The following is a 16,377-nucleotide window of genomic DNA, read 5'->3' on the forward strand; positions in this document are numbered from 1 at the left end:
AATACATGACTAAAGCGCCAGCTGGTGCTACGAGAAGACTCAGCACCTACTTAGGTACCTATTGGCCAGTTGAATTTTATTGAAATACTACCCAGTACCTGCCTACACAAAAAAAGGCGCTAGGTACCTACTCATTGCACAGATACTTCACAGGTAGGTACTGTGTTCAAGGTATCGGAGGCAACGCTTCATACAGGTACCGCCTACTAATCTCACCCTGTAATTTGCGTACCTACAGGTGGTGCGCATCTCATATCCATACTGTATACAAATGCACTGGTGAGTTCCATGCCAACCTGCCTGCCTAGTATGTACCTAGGCAGTACTAATGTACCTAGTAACCCACCAAATACAAATAATGCACTGTGCGAGCCGTCACACACTATGACATCCAACGGCAAATCACCGGATATTCAAACAGAGTCCACGGAGATCTGAGCTAATTGCTTCGTTGAACAAATCGAGTCCCCCACCAGTTCAATCAAGTCTCGCAGCCATTGCATCCTGGCAAGCAATTCGCTATGGCAAGCAAGGTCCCATGGAGAGCGACTCTGAGCTCAACTCTTGAGCCTGCAAAGGCCTTGACGCGAGCTCGCGCCGGACAAATCACCCGAGCGATATCAATCTCGTCTCCTCGAATGGTTGCAATGCCCCAGGAGGCTCATAACATGAGAGAAGCTCCGAGAGACGCAATTGGAACCCTCAAAGCGCCGATCATCAACCCGACAGCCAAATACCAAAGCAAGGCGGACAATCTTCATCGATACGGAACCTGGCTGATGGGGTGCCTTCCAAAGTACATCCAGCAATTCTCTGTCTGGAAGGATGAGCTCACCATTTACATTTCTCCATCTGGAGTTATCCCGGTCTTTTCTTTCCTGAAGTGTTCGTACGCCGCCCTCTACTATTTTGGCAGAGGCTGACCTTCTATGTCTCCAGATAATACTGCTGCAGAATTCACTCAAGTTAGTACCGTTACGGCATGCGACTACCCAACACGCAGCAATCGCTTTGAGGTTGTTTACAATCTGCTGTCCGTTCGATACAACTCTCGCATCCGAGTCAAAACCTACGCCGACGAATCATCACCTGTGCCAAGCATCACCAGCTTATTCGGCGGCGCTAATTGGTATGAGCGCGAAGTGTACGATCTATACGGCGTCTTCTTTACAGGCCACCCTGATTTGAGACGTATCATGACGGACTATGGATTCGAGGGTCATCCTCTACGGAAAGATTTCCCACTCACAGGATATACCGAGATTCGCTACGACGAGGAGAAGAAAAGAATTGTCACCGAGCCACTGGAACTTACCCAGGCCTTCCGAAATTTTGAAGGAGGATCCAGCGCTTGGGAACAAGTTGGGTCAGGTGAAGATCGCAAACCTGAGACCTTCAAACTACCTGCTTCCAAACCAGAGGAGAAGAAGCAGTAGATACGTTACCTGGAAGCCCATTAAATCAGACACTCATCTTTATCAGATATCAAAATCACGATTTCCAGCTGTTTCTTTCTCGACCTGATGATGTGATATCATAACATGAGATTCCTAACTTCCAGTTCGTCGGCATGACAGTTCATACGTCAACGTATAATATGGGCTGTCGCTCTTGTCATATGCTACATGTACCCCATCATACTTCGCCGCAGTGAGATAATTTGAGCCATTGAGAAACTCATTGTTTGGCCGTTGTGTAATAAGAAAATATTCGACATCGTAAAATGCGGTGGGTGCCAAGACGATTACACAACTATGCTCATACATCCCAAATGCAGCTAAATAGATAACCAATCCAAGGATGCTTAATCTCGTAATTCGACAATGATATCCATCAGTTTGATTAATAGTCACGACTTCTAGTCGTTTAATCTATTTCCCACGAAAAATGGCCATGACACCGCTATCTCAGCCTTGCACGCTCTCCAATCAACTCCCAATGGGGGGAGAACCAAGACGCACCAAAGCTCCTTAAACGCCGCTGTATACTAGAATTCCGCCACCCACAATCCCCCTCTTCTCCAAAAATACAAGACATACATGCCATTGCGCCACAACACGCACCGGAAATGTTACAAACTGTGAAAATAATCTGTGAAACTGGGCGGATAGTCAATCCTATGGCTCAAGTATCACCACACGCCATCCTGGCCAGTATGTCGATCTGAGACATCATTTTGATATCGATAATAATCCTTCACCTCCTGGCCATAGCCGCCAGAATCGTCATCACCGTAACCTCCATGATTATCGTGTGTGTGATCATCTTCATATATCTGAGCATCATCCACATACTCGACCGGCTTATCGGAACTGGAATCAGCGTATTGCACTGCCGTCTAAAAGAGTCTTAGTATACTTCCAGTTCATAGGAAAGGGGGTAACCTACACGATGATAATTAAAATCGTACTGCTCAAGACTCTGGTGTTGGTCTTGTTCATCTGCGCCGTCCTGTGCATCACGCTGAGCCATGTATTCTTGTTCTTCTCGTTTCCGGCGTGCCTCCTCTTCGAGCCGCTTTTGTTGGGGTGATATTGGAACATTCATCTGGGGATGCATAGCTTGGACAATTGCCAAATAGCTGTACATGAAGTTGCTCAGAAGCACCTGGCTGTGGAGTGACCGGCGAGGGTTTGCTAATTTGATGTGTGCCATTCGATAGATAGCGCGCTCTTCCAGAAGTGGAAAGCGAGTCCAGTTATAATCAATATCTGGTTGCAAAGGCTTGTAAGGCACGATGTCTTCCGGAACATGCAACAGCTGCTGGTACTTTTTGTTCTTCTCTTTCTCTTCTCGTTTCTTGCCACCACCAAAGATGGAAGAGAACAAACTCCCATCCTTTTCCTTCTTTGAGTCGCTTTTGCGATGGCTCTCTTTCTTTCGTTCGTCTGGAAGCTTATTATCGAGGCTTTCCCGGTCAAGGACTAAACTTTCGCGACCCTTGGTAGCAGTCTTTTCAATTGAAGTTTGGATCACATCCAATCGCACATTATCCTGGACTTTTTCAGATGTGGATTTATGCTTAGACTTCTTGCTCTCATCTTTCTTTTTGTCTCTATCATCTGCAACACCCTTGAGCCATTTCCATGCGGAGCCAGACCTGGTGGAATTATGAGAGTCCTCGTCCTTATCTCTTTTCGATCTCTTGTCTGATTTTTTGTCGTCTCGCGTATGCGCCGAGGCACCGGTTGAGATGTCAGTGCGATTTGCGTTGCCATTTGAAGCACCAGATGGGACCGGGCTCACAACAGCAGCGGTACCAGTTTGCGCCACAATCGGAACAGATGATTTCGCAGAGCTAGGCGAACTGTTGTCTTCGAGTTTGGCATTGCTGGATAGAGAGTGGTAATTCGAGTGGTTGAGTGAGTCATCGCTAACATTATTCGTCGTAGATTCAAACTGAGCCTCATCTGTTACGGCATTGGCCTGAGATGAAGAACGCTGTGGGAATTTTTCTGGCTGCCGATTATCTTGAGAAACGCTTGGTTTATCTGGGTTAATGATGTTGCTGGTAGCTCGGCCAGAGAACTGAGATGGCCTTGAGGCCGAAGAACTGTCGAGATCTGTTGACGTTGCTGTCGGTTCTTGTGAAAATCTATCTTGTCTTCGATCCGGCCGCGTTGGCCTTGAGAAATTCTCAGAAGCAGGCTCTGATTGGACTTTAATCAGCGGATATCCCCGAGAGATATCTTCAGCCGCCGCAACGGGCACCTCTATAGTTTCGCCGCTCTGTTGGCGTTGTGCCATTCGCTTCGAAAACGATGCTTTGTCCCCGAATCGTAAACTCCCTCCTTTGCGATATGTTGTCCGAGTTGATCTCCGTAATCCGCTACTGGGTGCAACTGGGAGGATGGGCATATCATCCATTCCAGTCTCTAAACTGCCTGAATAGCTATGGGACTCTTGAGCAAGCCTCTGAACTGCTTTTGAAGGGTCTTTTACTAGCTCATCTAGACTCAGTTCTCGGTCTTGCTGATTATCCTTGAAACCATGTCTCTCTGATCTGTCTATCCCATCGGCGAATCCTTCAGGAGTTCGTTCGTCTGAGTTGTCAATTTGGCGAGAAAGTAAAGACTTCTTTCTCCTTAATGATGAGGCGTTTATAGGATCTGATTCATTGCCATATTTTTCATCCGAAACGGAAAGAAATGAATCCCCGGATCTCCTCCGAATTGACTGAAGGCGACTTGCCAGGAAGGTCTTGAATTCAGTTGGGGCAAGCTCTGGGTGTACCCTAGCTGGCACCCAAAGCAACCTCGACGGGTCATTTTCATCGTCGCCTCCTCGTGGCGCTACGGCCGGCATTGCTGCTAATGACATTGGCGGTATATCTGGATCAATACTGTTGCCCACATCCATAGATAAACGCCTGAGCGCTTGCAAGTTGCTCAATTCCTGAGCGATATCATTTGGGTTATCTATATTGGTCAGGGGAAATTGCTGCCCGGGAGTCTGTGTATGGACCTCGCGGAGTGATAGGGTAGGGGATGCTAAAGGCATTGTATATTGGTCCAGCTGGTCGCCCCATTGATTGTTTCCTATCGAAAGACGTATCGGCGAAGTTTTCGAAACACCATTGTCAGCGTGGGATATTGGTTGTGCATGCTGATCTGAGGTTGGTTGAAGAAAGAGATTTGACGATTTGTTTGAGTAGGAAGGCTTTTCAATGCGCGGATGCTGTGGCTGAGGTCCTCCTTCTTGGTAGGCAGAACCAGGGACAAAACTCAACGGGCGACTCGTCTCGGAACTTAGGTCATCGTCTTCGTCATATAGGTTTCCGATTGCCTCTGTTACGTGATGGCTGGGATCTGAGATTGAGAGCTGACTTGAATGGCCACGTCGTGTAGAAAAGGTGCCGGCAACTTCGCCATGAAGTCGAGATGATGTCTAATTCGCCGATCTCATTAGCGACGGATGCAGAATCGAGATCGCTACTGCTCTAATTATGCTTGAATTGATTGTAGCCACGGCCATGCTACCGACATGTCCCGTTCTGCATTTGGGTGAACTCCAACTCGGTGGCGTCTTCTACATTATGGCATGAAACACTCTGAAGAACATACCATTATTGAGTGTGGCGTGAGGGCCGTGAGGCGGCGGGACCCCCGGGCAAAAGCCGGTACAGCTATGCTCTCTAGCTCTAGATAGCAACTCTCGAAGTCTTGATTCTGAGTTGGTCACGGCAGCGAGATGCGCGGGTAGCAAGTTGGAGATTAACCAGCAACAGATGGTGGGCTAAGTAAACACCTCCTGAGTGGGATGTCGTCACGAGGTCTACCGCCACATGAGGACGCTGTATAGAGTATTTCCAGGGTGAGATCGGAATTTGTACAAGTTGATGGGAGGAGGAGGCCGTTATTCATTAGACGTGAACGCGAATATCTTGAAACGTTACTTCTTTAGACAGTTAAAACATGAGACATAGGTAGGTCGGCGATGCGAAGCACATGACAGTATCGCATCCCTACTTAGAATCCACTAGGATAATCCTATACTACATGCACGAGGGAAGAAAGTATGGTTATCCTCTTGTATATATTTAAAGTTTGCGACTTTAAATAATATTAATTATGCTATTTAAAATATTTGAACTAATAATACATATAAATAGCAAGCTTAAACTTTTTATATTTAAATATTTACATTATTTTAATATATTTTCTATAGTATAATAAATATCTAAAATCAGTTAAATATTTTTTGTATTTTTATATAAATTATTAATATTATTAATATTAATCTAATGTAGAAATTACTTTTTACATTTTATTTGTATTTAGGTAGGCAGGGATCTAAGTAACATCTTAGTACCTACCAATTTTCCTTCAAAAGTGTATTACCTAGCACTTTACTCTACTCACTTCAATGAGCTAGACACCTCTTTTAAGATGTCCCATGTGCAGAATTGGACCTCTCTTGGTATTGTCGACCCGTCATCCCCTCCTGTCTTCCAAACTCCTGTCAAGCGCATTCATCAGACCGATGATGTGGGCAGATTCCTTGTCAGTTTAGCCTATCGAGACATCGGCCTCTTCATTCTTCAGCTCAATCATGCTCTTTGCCCGCGGCAACCAAATGGCTCATCATTTCCGTCTGTATTTCCCCTTGGCCCCAGTTCCACCACTACAGCCTCCATCCAATCTTGCCAAACGCTACTATCGCGCATCCGCAATCTCATAGGCAAAGCACCACCAGATCCTGGATCCCAAAGATTCGGAAACGTAAGCTTTCGTAAATGGTATCAACTGTTGAATGCCGAACTGGATGATTTGCTCGATCATGGATTGCTTGGAGAAACTCTACGAATAGGCAATGGGCATGCCAAAGATGAAGTAGCAAGCTACTTGCTAGGAGCATTTGGCAGCCCACAGCGCCTAGACTATGGAACAGGGCATGAACTCAACTTCATTGCTTTCATTGGGTGTCTCTGGAAGCTAGGGCATTTTAAGGACGGCAAACAAGGCGGCGGCATTGAGAGGGAGATTGTACTCTTGGTCGTGGAACCGTAAGTGACGAGATCGTGAAGTACTCGCATAAACTCACTGCTTTAGGTATCTCGATATTGTAAGGCAGCTCATATCGACATATACTCTTGAGCCGGCAGGCTCTCACGGTGTATGGGGTCTAGATGATCATTCATTTATTCCATACATTTTCGGATCTGCGCAGCTTACGCGCCCGATTAGCAGCGAGCTTGATTCGATGCCCACTGAAGGCTCCGTAAGGGGCGCACCAAAACCGAGCGATGTTACCAATCCTACCATTGTCGAAGACATGAGACAAACCAACATGTACTTCTCGGCTGTTGCATTCATCAACGACGTAAAAAAGGGTCCATTCTGGGAGCACAGCCCAATGTTATTTGATATTTCTGGCATAAAAGATGGATGGGGTAAAATCAATAAAGGTATGATCAAAATGTTCAATGCCGAGGTTCTATCGAAATTCCCAGTCATTCAGCATTTCCCATTCGGCTCGCTTTTCGCCTGGGATGAGAATAGGCAGGTGTTAGACCAGGATCTTCGCAGAGAGACGACGAGATCGCACAGTCACCTGGGTTGAACGCATGCCTACCGATAAGCTAGACAAAAGGATTGAATCGTTGCAGCAGGCATTACGTCGCCCAGTTAGGTGTGTTGCAAATAATGGCTAGTCAAGCCAATGAAGGAAGCAAGCAACAAATAGCCGTGGTGTGGCGGTAGAGACACGCCTCATATACTCATAAGCGTCCGTAACCAACCGGTGTTCGCTGAAACAGGACGAATGCATTCAAGGTCTGTCCCTATCAAAATCCACGCATTGTTCCCAGTCTTGTAGCGACAATCATCAACCGAAGAAATCTGTTATTTTTTTGACTCCTGGTGGGCCTGGCTGAACTTGCCTCCTCTTTGGTGGAGGACTGTAACCGCTGGAAATCTTGTGCTTCTTGTGGGCATCTGCTCTCCCAATGGAACTGGGCTCCGCGTTGGAAATGCTCGCTTCTTGATCACCGTCATTTTCATGTTTCCCTACCTTGTCTGATCCTTCTGACTGAGACTTCTGAGAGATGCCGGGGAAAAAGCGCGATATATCACGCTCGTTGTCTTTTTTACTCAACGGTATGATGAAAGATGGCGAGCTGCGGCCAACTTTTCCAACATCCTTGCATACTGGGTACACCTCTAGTTCTCCTTCATAAGGCTTGAGTGAAGACTGTAGATCATAGGTCCATCGAGTCTGTAGTGGATTTTGCCATTCTCGAAAGTCCTTGGAGTCAGCATCAAAGATAACCGGCATGCGATTATGCAGAAATCGGAGCTGTTGGTTTGAGCTGGTTGTAATTATTGAATAAGTATAGCTTTTGTCTCCAGTGGCTTTGATAATAGATTAATGTCAGTAGTTAGCTGGCAGGTTTCTCGCGAATATACAGGTCCTTACCTTCGTGCTGAATAGCGTCCCAGAGGCCGGCAAAACACATCAAGCGGCCATCTCTTCTCTTTACAAAATGTGGAACTTTTTCCTTGGGGCTCACATGAAGCCATTCAAAGAATCCCTGAGCTACAACGATACATCTTTTGCGGGTTTTCATGGTCTGCCACATACCACCAGGCGTCCTCAGGGAATCATCTCTACAGTTTATGGCCTTCGGGGTAGGGGTAGTGTTCTTTCTCGACCATGAAGGCACAATTCCCCATTTCATTACTTGAAGTTTGTATTTGACTTCCTCCGGGTCGTTTTTTTCTCCGCTAGGGATTTCACCTTCAGTGATGCGAGAGTCATTGCATCTGGACCGCGAATCGCGGTGGGGAGTATCAGCCGTACAGACAACGCCGTTAGACCCAGGAGCAAAGTTATATGACTGATGGGGAGCCTCAAAGCCCTCGTCATCAGGAACATCTGTTATTGGAACGCCATCATCTTCCAGCAGCTGGCGAATTAAAGAGGGAGGCTAAACTTTTAGCAATGTTCTATACTAGATATAAAACGGCTGACCCTTGATAATATGCACGACTTACAAGTGCTAGTGAGTATCGGCCACACATAGTGATATTTCCAGGCTTCGTGATAGGTTTGAATATACTTGGTTATTGAAATAATCAGTGTACTTGGCTGATTAAGCAATACGGGGAGGCGCAGTGGATGAGTACTACAGAGTGCGAGTAGCACCAGCGATGTTTGTTTGCGCTGTTTAAATGCTACATACGTCACTACAACCATTGCCACAATAAAACCGGGAAGTCGTCTTCTAATCGGCTACATCAATTTATGACCCGCTCTTTCTATCCAATCAAAGGCCTAGAAAATTTTAATTTCTTATAACTCTACTGTTTTATTTCCGCGGCTTCCTACATATGTTTTTCCCTTCCCCCGACTTATGTCAAAACGGCTATTTATCTGAGTAGCCTTAACAACGTAATCAACTGAATAACCTCGATCAAATATAATGACGTTTATTTCGTTGAACAGGCCTGATTGATCCAGCTGGCCTTAAATACACTCGATAGCCGCGACTAATTGGGATAACTTTTGATTTTTCTCGATGCCTTGCTTTTTACATAATTAGATGAATTATAATACAATTTATATTTTCCTTGAACTACCTATCTTTAAACGGAAATTTCCAAGAAGAGTCTCAGGAACGCCCGGGAAATCTCCGGGAAGTCCCGGCCAATTCCTTCCGATTTCCTGCTGGCCCGCGGCAGTTAGGTAATTGACTGCGACAGTCCGAAATCCCAAACTTAACTTCTCTCGACCAAATCCGGCCGCCGCACATCCTCACGACTTACCACTCTACCGCTCATTTCGCGATTTGGTCAACGGATAGGATCTGATGTATACATTTATACAAAAGAAACTCTTTATTACTCTTGCTTAAGCTGTTCACAATGTGGAGAAATTCACTAAGGGTTGTCCAGGGCACCCGCCTGGCGACCAGGGCAACAAGGCTTACAGCCCTTCCCTTAACGACCAGGAGACTATACGCCGCGACGACGGCGACAGCGCCTAATGCCACGTACTCGGCCCCCAACCCAAGCGACAGCTTTCTCTCGGGAAGCACTGCCAACTATGTCGATGAGATGTACATGCAGTGGAAGCAAGACCCCAAGAGCGTCCACGTCTCATGGCAGGTCTACTTCAAGAACATGGAGAGCGGCGACATGCCCATCTCACAGGCATTCCAGCCCCCCCCGAACCTTGTTCCCGGTATGACAGGGGGTGTTCCTCGTCTTGCTGGCGGCCTGGCTCTTGAGGATGGCTCCGACGTCACGAACCATTTGAAGGTCCAGCTGCTTGTGCGCGCATATCAAGCTCGTGGACACCACAAGGCTGATATCGACCCTCTTGGCATTCGCAACACCGCTGCAGGCTTTGGTAATATCAAGCCCAAGGAGTTGACGCTCGAGCATTATGGCTTCACTGAGAAGGATCTCGATACCGAGTACACTCTTGGACCTGGCATCTTGCCCAGATTCAAGCGGGAAGGTCGCGACAAAATGACCCTCCGCGAGATCATTGCTGCATGCGAAAAAATCTACTCTGGCTCCTATGGTGTTGAATTCATCCACATCCCCGACCGCGAGAAGTGTGACTGGCTGCGCGAACGCCTCGAAGTTCCCCAGCCCTTCAAGTACTCCATCGATGAGAAGCGCCGTGTCCTCGATCGGTTAATTTGGAGCTCCAGCTTTGAATCATTCCTCGCGACCAAATACCCCAACGACAAGCGATTTGGCCTTGAGGGATGCGAGACCCTGGTCCCTGGCATGAAGGCTCTGATCGATCGCAGTGTCGATTACGGTGTTAAGGATATCGTCATCGGCATGCCTCACCGTGGTCGATTGAACGTTTTGAGCAACGTCGTCCGAAAGCCGAACGAATCTATCTTTAGCGAATTTGCCGGAACGCTGACTGCTGGGGATGAAGGCTCTGGTGATGTGAAATACCATCTAGGCATGAACTTCGAGCGACCCACGCCTTCTGGAAAGCGCGTGCAGCTCTCGCTCGTCGCCAATCCCTCCCATTTGGAAGCCGAAGACCCAGTTGTCCTCGGTAAGACTCGCGCCATTCAGCACTATAACAACGATGAGAAGGACCACAAGACTGCAATGAGCGTCCTGTTGCACGGTGATGCCGCATTTGCTGCGCAGGGTATTGTGTATGAATGTCTTGGATTCCACTCTCTGCCTGCCTTCTCTACCGGCGGTACTATTCACCTCGTCGTCAACAACCAGATCGGATTTACTACCGATCCTCGATTCGCCCGATCAACGGCCTACTGCACGGACATTGCCAAAGCCATCGACGCTCCTGTTTTCCATGTCAATGCCGACGATGTCGAAGCTGTCAACTTTGTCTGCCAGCTAGCCGCCGATTGGCGAGCCGAGTTCCAGCATGATGTTGTTATTGACTTAATCTGCTACCGGAAGCACGGTCACAATGAGACAGATCAACCCTCGTTTACTCAGCCTCTCATGTACAAGCGCATCCAGGAAAAGGTTCCTCAGATTGACGTCTACGTCAACAAGTTGCTGCAGGAAGGCACCTTCACCAAGGAAGACATCGAAGAGCACAAGCAGTGGGTGTGGGGCATGCTCGAAGAAAGCTTTTCTAAATCAAAAGACTACCAACCCACGTCAAAGGAGTGGACTACATCAGCCTGGAATGGCTTCAAATCGCCCAAAGAGCTCGCTACGGAAATCCTCCCCCACAATGACACCAGTGTCGATCGGAACACCTTAAACCACATTGGTGAAGTCATCGGATCGGCCCCCGAAGGCTTCCAAATCCATCGTAACCTGAAGCGAATTCTGACCAACCGAACAAAGTCAGTCATCGAAGGCAAGAACATTGATTTCCCTACCGCCGAGGCTCTAGCCTTTGGCTCGCTCGTTACCGAGGGTTATCATGTAAGAGTCTCTGGTCAGGATGTCGAGCGTGGTACATTCTCACAACGCCATGCTGTCTTCCATGACCAAGAAACCGAGGAGACTGAGGAGACTTACACCCCTCTGCAACACATCAGCAAAGACCAAGGAAAGTTTGTCATCTCCAACTCTTCTCTAAGCGAGTTTGGTGCCCTGGGTTTCGAATACGGTTACTCTCTGTCGTCTCCTAATGCGCTTGTCATGTGGGAGGCGCAGTTTGGTGACTTTGCCAACAATGCACAGTGCATCATCGACCAGTTCATTGCCTCTGGTGAAGTCAAGTGGATGCAAAGAACCGGTTTGGTCATGTCTCTACCCCATGGATATGACGGCCAGGGCCCTGAGCACTCCTCCGGCCGTCTGGAGCGGTATCTGCAGCTTTGCAATGAAGATCCCCGCGTTTTCCCATCCGAGGACAAGATTCAACGACAGCATCAAGATTGCAACATGCAGATTGCCTACATGACTACTCCTGCTAACTTGTTCCATGTTCTGCGCCGACAAATGCACCGACAGTTCAGAAAACGTAAGTCCTCTCCCTGGAAAATTAGTTTACCGACAAACTAACGCTTTCTTCAGCTCTTGTCATCTTCTTCTCAAAGTCACTGCTCCGCCACCCATTGGCACGGTCTAACATTGAGGACTTCACCGGCCCCAATGCTGGATTCCAGTGGATCATTCCCGACCCAGAGCACCAGACCGGTACCATCAAAGCTCCCGAAGAGATTGACCGAGTCATCCTCTGCACAGGTCAGGTGTGGGCCAGTCTGCACAAGTATCGTGCCGACAACAAGATTGACAACGTGGCTTTCACCCGCATTGAGCAGCTGAACCCCTTCCCTTGGCAGCAGCTGAAGGAGAACCTGGATATGTACCCTAATGCCAAGACCATTGTTTGGGCACAGGAGGAGCCTCTCAACGCGGGAGCTTGGAGCTTCACACAGCCGCGTATTGAGACGCTGTTGAACCAGACTCAACACCATGACCGCAAGCACGTCATGTATGCTGGTCGTAATCCCAGCGCCTCCGTGGCAACTGGTCTGAAGAATGTTCATACCAAGGAAGAGCAGGACTTCTTGCAAATGGCATTCAGTGTGACACAAGACAAACTCAAGGGCGAGTAAATAGACGCGATATATAGTTTATATTAATAAATTTTTAACTGGTCTAGAAATTATAATATCATTGAGGTTCTCGAAACTGTTGCATTTGAATATTCCTGTGCTGTCGTAGAAGACAACAACTAAAGGGGTTTGACGTTGGAGATGGGAGGTGAAGGAGGAGAGTTGAAAATGGATGGTGCATACCCCAAGTCTGTTATGGCGAATCAATCACTTACTCTTTTCCTATCAGCTTCTTACCGTCAGAGGCATCGATGATTCGGCCATTGTAAGGAGCCACCACTGTCCAACGTTGTTCCCTTCTCCTTCTAAGGCCCCTTTCACCTTCCCACAGGCCAATGTCATCCAGCAGCACCTCGATAAGAGTCAGGGCACGCGGTAAAGAGGCTTTGCCAGGGCGTGGAGCTCGTGTGCAGAGGAGATGAATGTCGAGCAGTTGTGTGAAGACGAGGCCAAAGGTCGGCTTATTCAGCTTGTATCCACTGGCATGCCCAGATGAGGGAGAGGCCGGGTTGAAAATAGAGCGGAGAGTTGGGTCAATGGAAGGTTTCCGCTTGGATGGTTGCTCTGGTGGCGGGATGTCGTAGCTGTGAGACTCTGGGAAATGGGCCGCCGGTGTGGATGCCGTTGCACCGGAGTCTGTGGAATTGATGAGAAGTATGAGAGGGCTGGAGGAGAGTGTTCTGGAGAGGCGTCGTAGGCGGGATGCTAGGAGGCGGAGGGTTGCGTGAGCGGCCGAATTGTCGCGCTGTGTGAAGAAGCTAGTGAGGAGGGAGGAGAAGTGAGTGATGAGAATGATGTTAGGGGTTGCCGCTGTTGAATTGTGGCTGTTGGCGACAGCAACGATTTTACTGATACCAGACGAGTCAGTTCTTGATTCTGTATCAGAAGTAATCACCTCGTTCCTTTGTCCTTCATCAAGTACCTCGAGCTGAGGCAATGTCGCTGAGGATTGCGAAGGAGGCGGCGTTTCATCTTCATCCTGGCTATCCTGAATCTCAGCAACGACAGGCGGCCCCTGAGGCTCATGCTTTACGTCTACAAGAGCAGCGCCGGCACCAAGCTGTGTCTTGGCCTCCGTCTTCTCTACCGGTTGTGCGTCACCCACTTCCGGCTTATTCAGGGCACACCTCCGGACCTCAGACGTAGCCGCATCGTCCAAGTCAGCAAGCACCTCACACAGCCCATCCATGTCGAAGACACGTGAGAGCATGATTCTGTTAAGGCAATCTCTTTCCTGCACCGCAGCCCCATCAAGAGCCGTGATGCCTCTTGCCCTGAGCTCCGCCGTGATGCTGTTCTTGAGCAATACGACGATAGTGCTAGGAGGCTTGGGCGTTATAATCTGTACCTTATGAACCACCTTGTCCAGCAGGGAACACACCAGCACTTGTAGACCCAACTGCCACACACTAAGTTAGCATCTTGAGGCAAGCACAAAAGCAGAAGATAAGCATGAGAATAGACAAAGGCGAGAAAGACTTCCCACGCATAGGCTCATGTAGAAAGCACAGCAACTCACCAGCACACCCACTCCATCCTCGTCCTCGGCACTGATCCCAACGACGCTCCCACGCTCAAGCCCCCCAAGGAGGACATGTTTATCCAGATCATGGCATCCACTTGGACATGGGCCCAGGCTTCTCACAAAGTCCCGACGCCGCTTCTCAATGCTCGCCAGGGCCGATGCCGAGGTGAGCCTGGATCGAGAATGATCCCGAAGCTGTGGACCATGGGCAGGTGAGAGAGCTTGATGATGTAGTGCTGCCATTTTGCTTAATTGTGACGAATCGTACAGGTAGATAGTTAAGAGGTACGTAGATTCCCAAGGGACAAACCGTGGATATGGTTCATGGCGGATAGGCCGGGCTGGATATTCAGGCAATAACTTCTCACACAACTTGTAGAGACTATTAAGTACATTTATTCTAATTACTTAATACCAATTGGATATTTAGCCATTTTGAACTATCGTAGAGGAAATATAAGGTCCCTTAAGCTTTTCTTAAGTTCACTTAAACTCACTTTACTAAGAGTGAGCTAGATGCCTAAAAAAGAGCTTAATTTTGGATCTTAACAGTTAAGCTTTTTGATTATAAGTATTGTTGCATTGGCAGTACGTTTTACTATTTAGGCAGAATTTAACATAATTAAGAAAATAAGTTTATTAGTTTATATAAAAATATAAGTTAATTTCTATACTTATTATAATATATTTTTTAATATAATTAAATTTATATAAACTTAATTATAAACTTTATAAAATAATAATTATATTTATTTTTAAATGTTTATTTAATAAAAAAGTTTTTTTTTTATATTTATTTTTAAATATTTATTTAATAAAAAAGTTTTTTTTTATATTTATTTTTAAATAATAAAACTATAATTAAAAATTAAATATATATTTTTTTTTTTATATTTTAATTTTTAAATATTTAATATAATATTTTTTTTATATAATAATATTTAAAATTTTATAATAAAAATGTAATTTAATATATAAGTTTTATTTAATTTATAATAAAATAAAATAATTTTAGTTTTTAAAAATAATATTTATAATATTTTTAATTATTTTTTTTAATAATAAAAATTTATTTATTTATATTTTTATATTTATAAAATTAATTATAAAATTTTTTATAAAAATATTTATTTTTAAAATTAAAATTTAATAATTATAATATTTTAATAATATATTATATATATTTTTTTTTAAATTTTTTAAATAATTTGTTTTAATATATTTATTATAAATTTAAATTATATTTAATTTTTATAATTTAATAAAAGCTTTATACACTTTATATAATTAATTAAACTTATAGTTATTAATAAGTTTAATTTATATTTTTTTACTATTTATAATATAATTAATAAATAATAATTTTATTAAAAAATTAAAATATTAATTATTATTTTAGTTTTTTAAATTACTTTTTTATAATTAAATTTATTTTTTAAGGTTTTAAGTTTAAACTTAAATTAAAGGTTTTATTTTTAGGTTTATAAAAGCTTACAGTTTATAAAATATATAATTATAAAATTAAATAAAAACTAAAAAGTATAAAGTAAAGTTTATAAAAAAAAATAAAAAAAAAATATATTATAAATTTAAGTTATATTTAATTTTTATAATTTAATAAAAGCTTTATAAACTTTATATAGTTAATTTAATTTATAGTTATTAATAAATTTAATTTATATTTTTTTATTATTTATAATATAATTAATAAGCAGTAGTTTTATTAAGGAATTAAAATATAAATTATTATTTTAGTTTTTTAAATTACTTTTTTATAATATTTACTTTAATATATTTAATTATTATATAAAATTTATTTTTATAAATATTATATATATTATTATAATTATTAAAAAAAAATTATTAATATATTTTTAATTATTAATATATTTTTAATTAATAATATAAAATATTATTATTATAAAAATTATAATAAAAGTTTATTATAATATTTATAAAATTTTAAAATATTTATTTAAAATTAATATAAAAAATTAATAATTTTAATTTTAATATAATATTTTTTTTAATTTATTATATTTAAATATTTAATATATTTATATATTAAAATTTAAAATTATAAATTATTTATAAAAAAAGTTATTAAATAATTTTTTTTAAATATTATTATAAAATTATAAACTTTAAAGTTTAATATTATTTTAATATTTTTATTAAAAAATAAATTATTTAAATTTATAAAATTTTAATTTTAAAAATATAATTTAAAATATAAAATTACTTATATAATATTTTTATAATTTTAATTTTTATTATTTTTATAAGTTTTTTTATAAATATTTATTTTTTATTATTTTTTTAATAT

At 43.3% G+C, this 16,377-nt stretch overlaps 6 protein-coding genes across 6 annotated transcripts; 3 read left to right on the top strand and 3 right to left on the bottom strand.

Moving 5' to 3' along the window:
- Positions 1-504: 504 nt before the first annotated feature.
- TRIVIDRAFT_79190 (uncharacterized protein) lies at positions 505-1,507 on the top strand (the record flags this gene model as incomplete). Its single annotated transcript, XM_014103761.1, has 2 exons — positions 505-885; positions 940-1,507. The coding sequence occupies 2 exons, from the start codon at positions 522-524 to the stop codon at positions 1,434-1,436; spliced, it is 861 nt and encodes a 286-aa protein (XP_013959236.1).
- Positions 1,508-1,818: 311 nt separating this feature from the next.
- Positions 1,819-4,500, bottom strand: TRIVIDRAFT_230091 (uncharacterized protein; the record flags this gene model as incomplete). Its single annotated transcript, XM_014103762.1, has 2 exons — positions 1,819-2,338; positions 2,389-4,500. The coding sequence occupies 2 exons, from the start codon at positions 4,498-4,500 to the stop codon at positions 2,132-2,134; spliced, it is 2,319 nt and encodes a 772-aa protein (XP_013959237.1).
- A 1,340-nt stretch (positions 4,501-5,840) lies between these two features.
- Positions 5,841-7,345, top strand: TRIVIDRAFT_208703 (uncharacterized protein; the record flags this gene model as incomplete). Its single annotated transcript, XM_014103763.1, has 2 exons — positions 5,841-6,505; positions 6,552-7,345. The coding sequence occupies 2 exons, from the start codon at positions 5,889-5,891 to the stop codon at positions 7,060-7,062; spliced, it is 1,128 nt and encodes a 375-aa protein (XP_013959238.1).
- On the bottom strand, positions 7,327-8,522 carry TRIVIDRAFT_29904 (uncharacterized protein; the record flags this gene model as incomplete). Its single annotated transcript, XM_014103764.1, has 3 exons — positions 7,327-7,853; positions 7,918-8,428; positions 8,496-8,522. 3 exons carry the CDS (start codon positions 8,520-8,522, stop codon positions 7,327-7,329), a joined length of 1,065 nt encoding a protein of 354 aa, XP_013959239.1.
- A 531-nt stretch (positions 8,523-9,053) lies between these two features.
- On the top strand, positions 9,054-12,583 carry TRIVIDRAFT_84921 (uncharacterized protein; the record flags this gene model as incomplete). Its single annotated transcript, XM_014103765.1, has 2 exons — positions 9,054-11,928; positions 11,982-12,583. 2 exons carry the CDS (start codon positions 9,366-9,368, stop codon positions 12,524-12,526), a joined length of 3,108 nt encoding a protein of 1,035 aa, XP_013959240.1.
- Positions 12,584-12,779: 196 nt separating this feature from the next.
- On the bottom strand, positions 12,780-14,213 carry TRIVIDRAFT_129829 (uncharacterized protein; the record flags this gene model as incomplete). Its single annotated transcript, XM_014103766.1, has 3 exons — positions 12,780-13,336; positions 13,583-13,925; positions 14,052-14,213. Coding segments are annotated over 3 exons (1,062 nt in total), but the record flags the coding sequence as incomplete, so codon positions are not given.
- Positions 14,214-16,377: the final 2,164 nt, after the last annotated feature.

The sequence above is a fragment of the Trichoderma virens genome (assembly GCF_000170995.1).
Source record: "Trichoderma virens Gv29-8 chromosome Unknown TRIVIscaffold_4, whole genome shotgun sequence".
Lineage (NCBI taxonomy): Eukaryota > Fungi > Ascomycota > Sordariomycetes > Hypocreales > Hypocreaceae > Trichoderma > Trichoderma virens.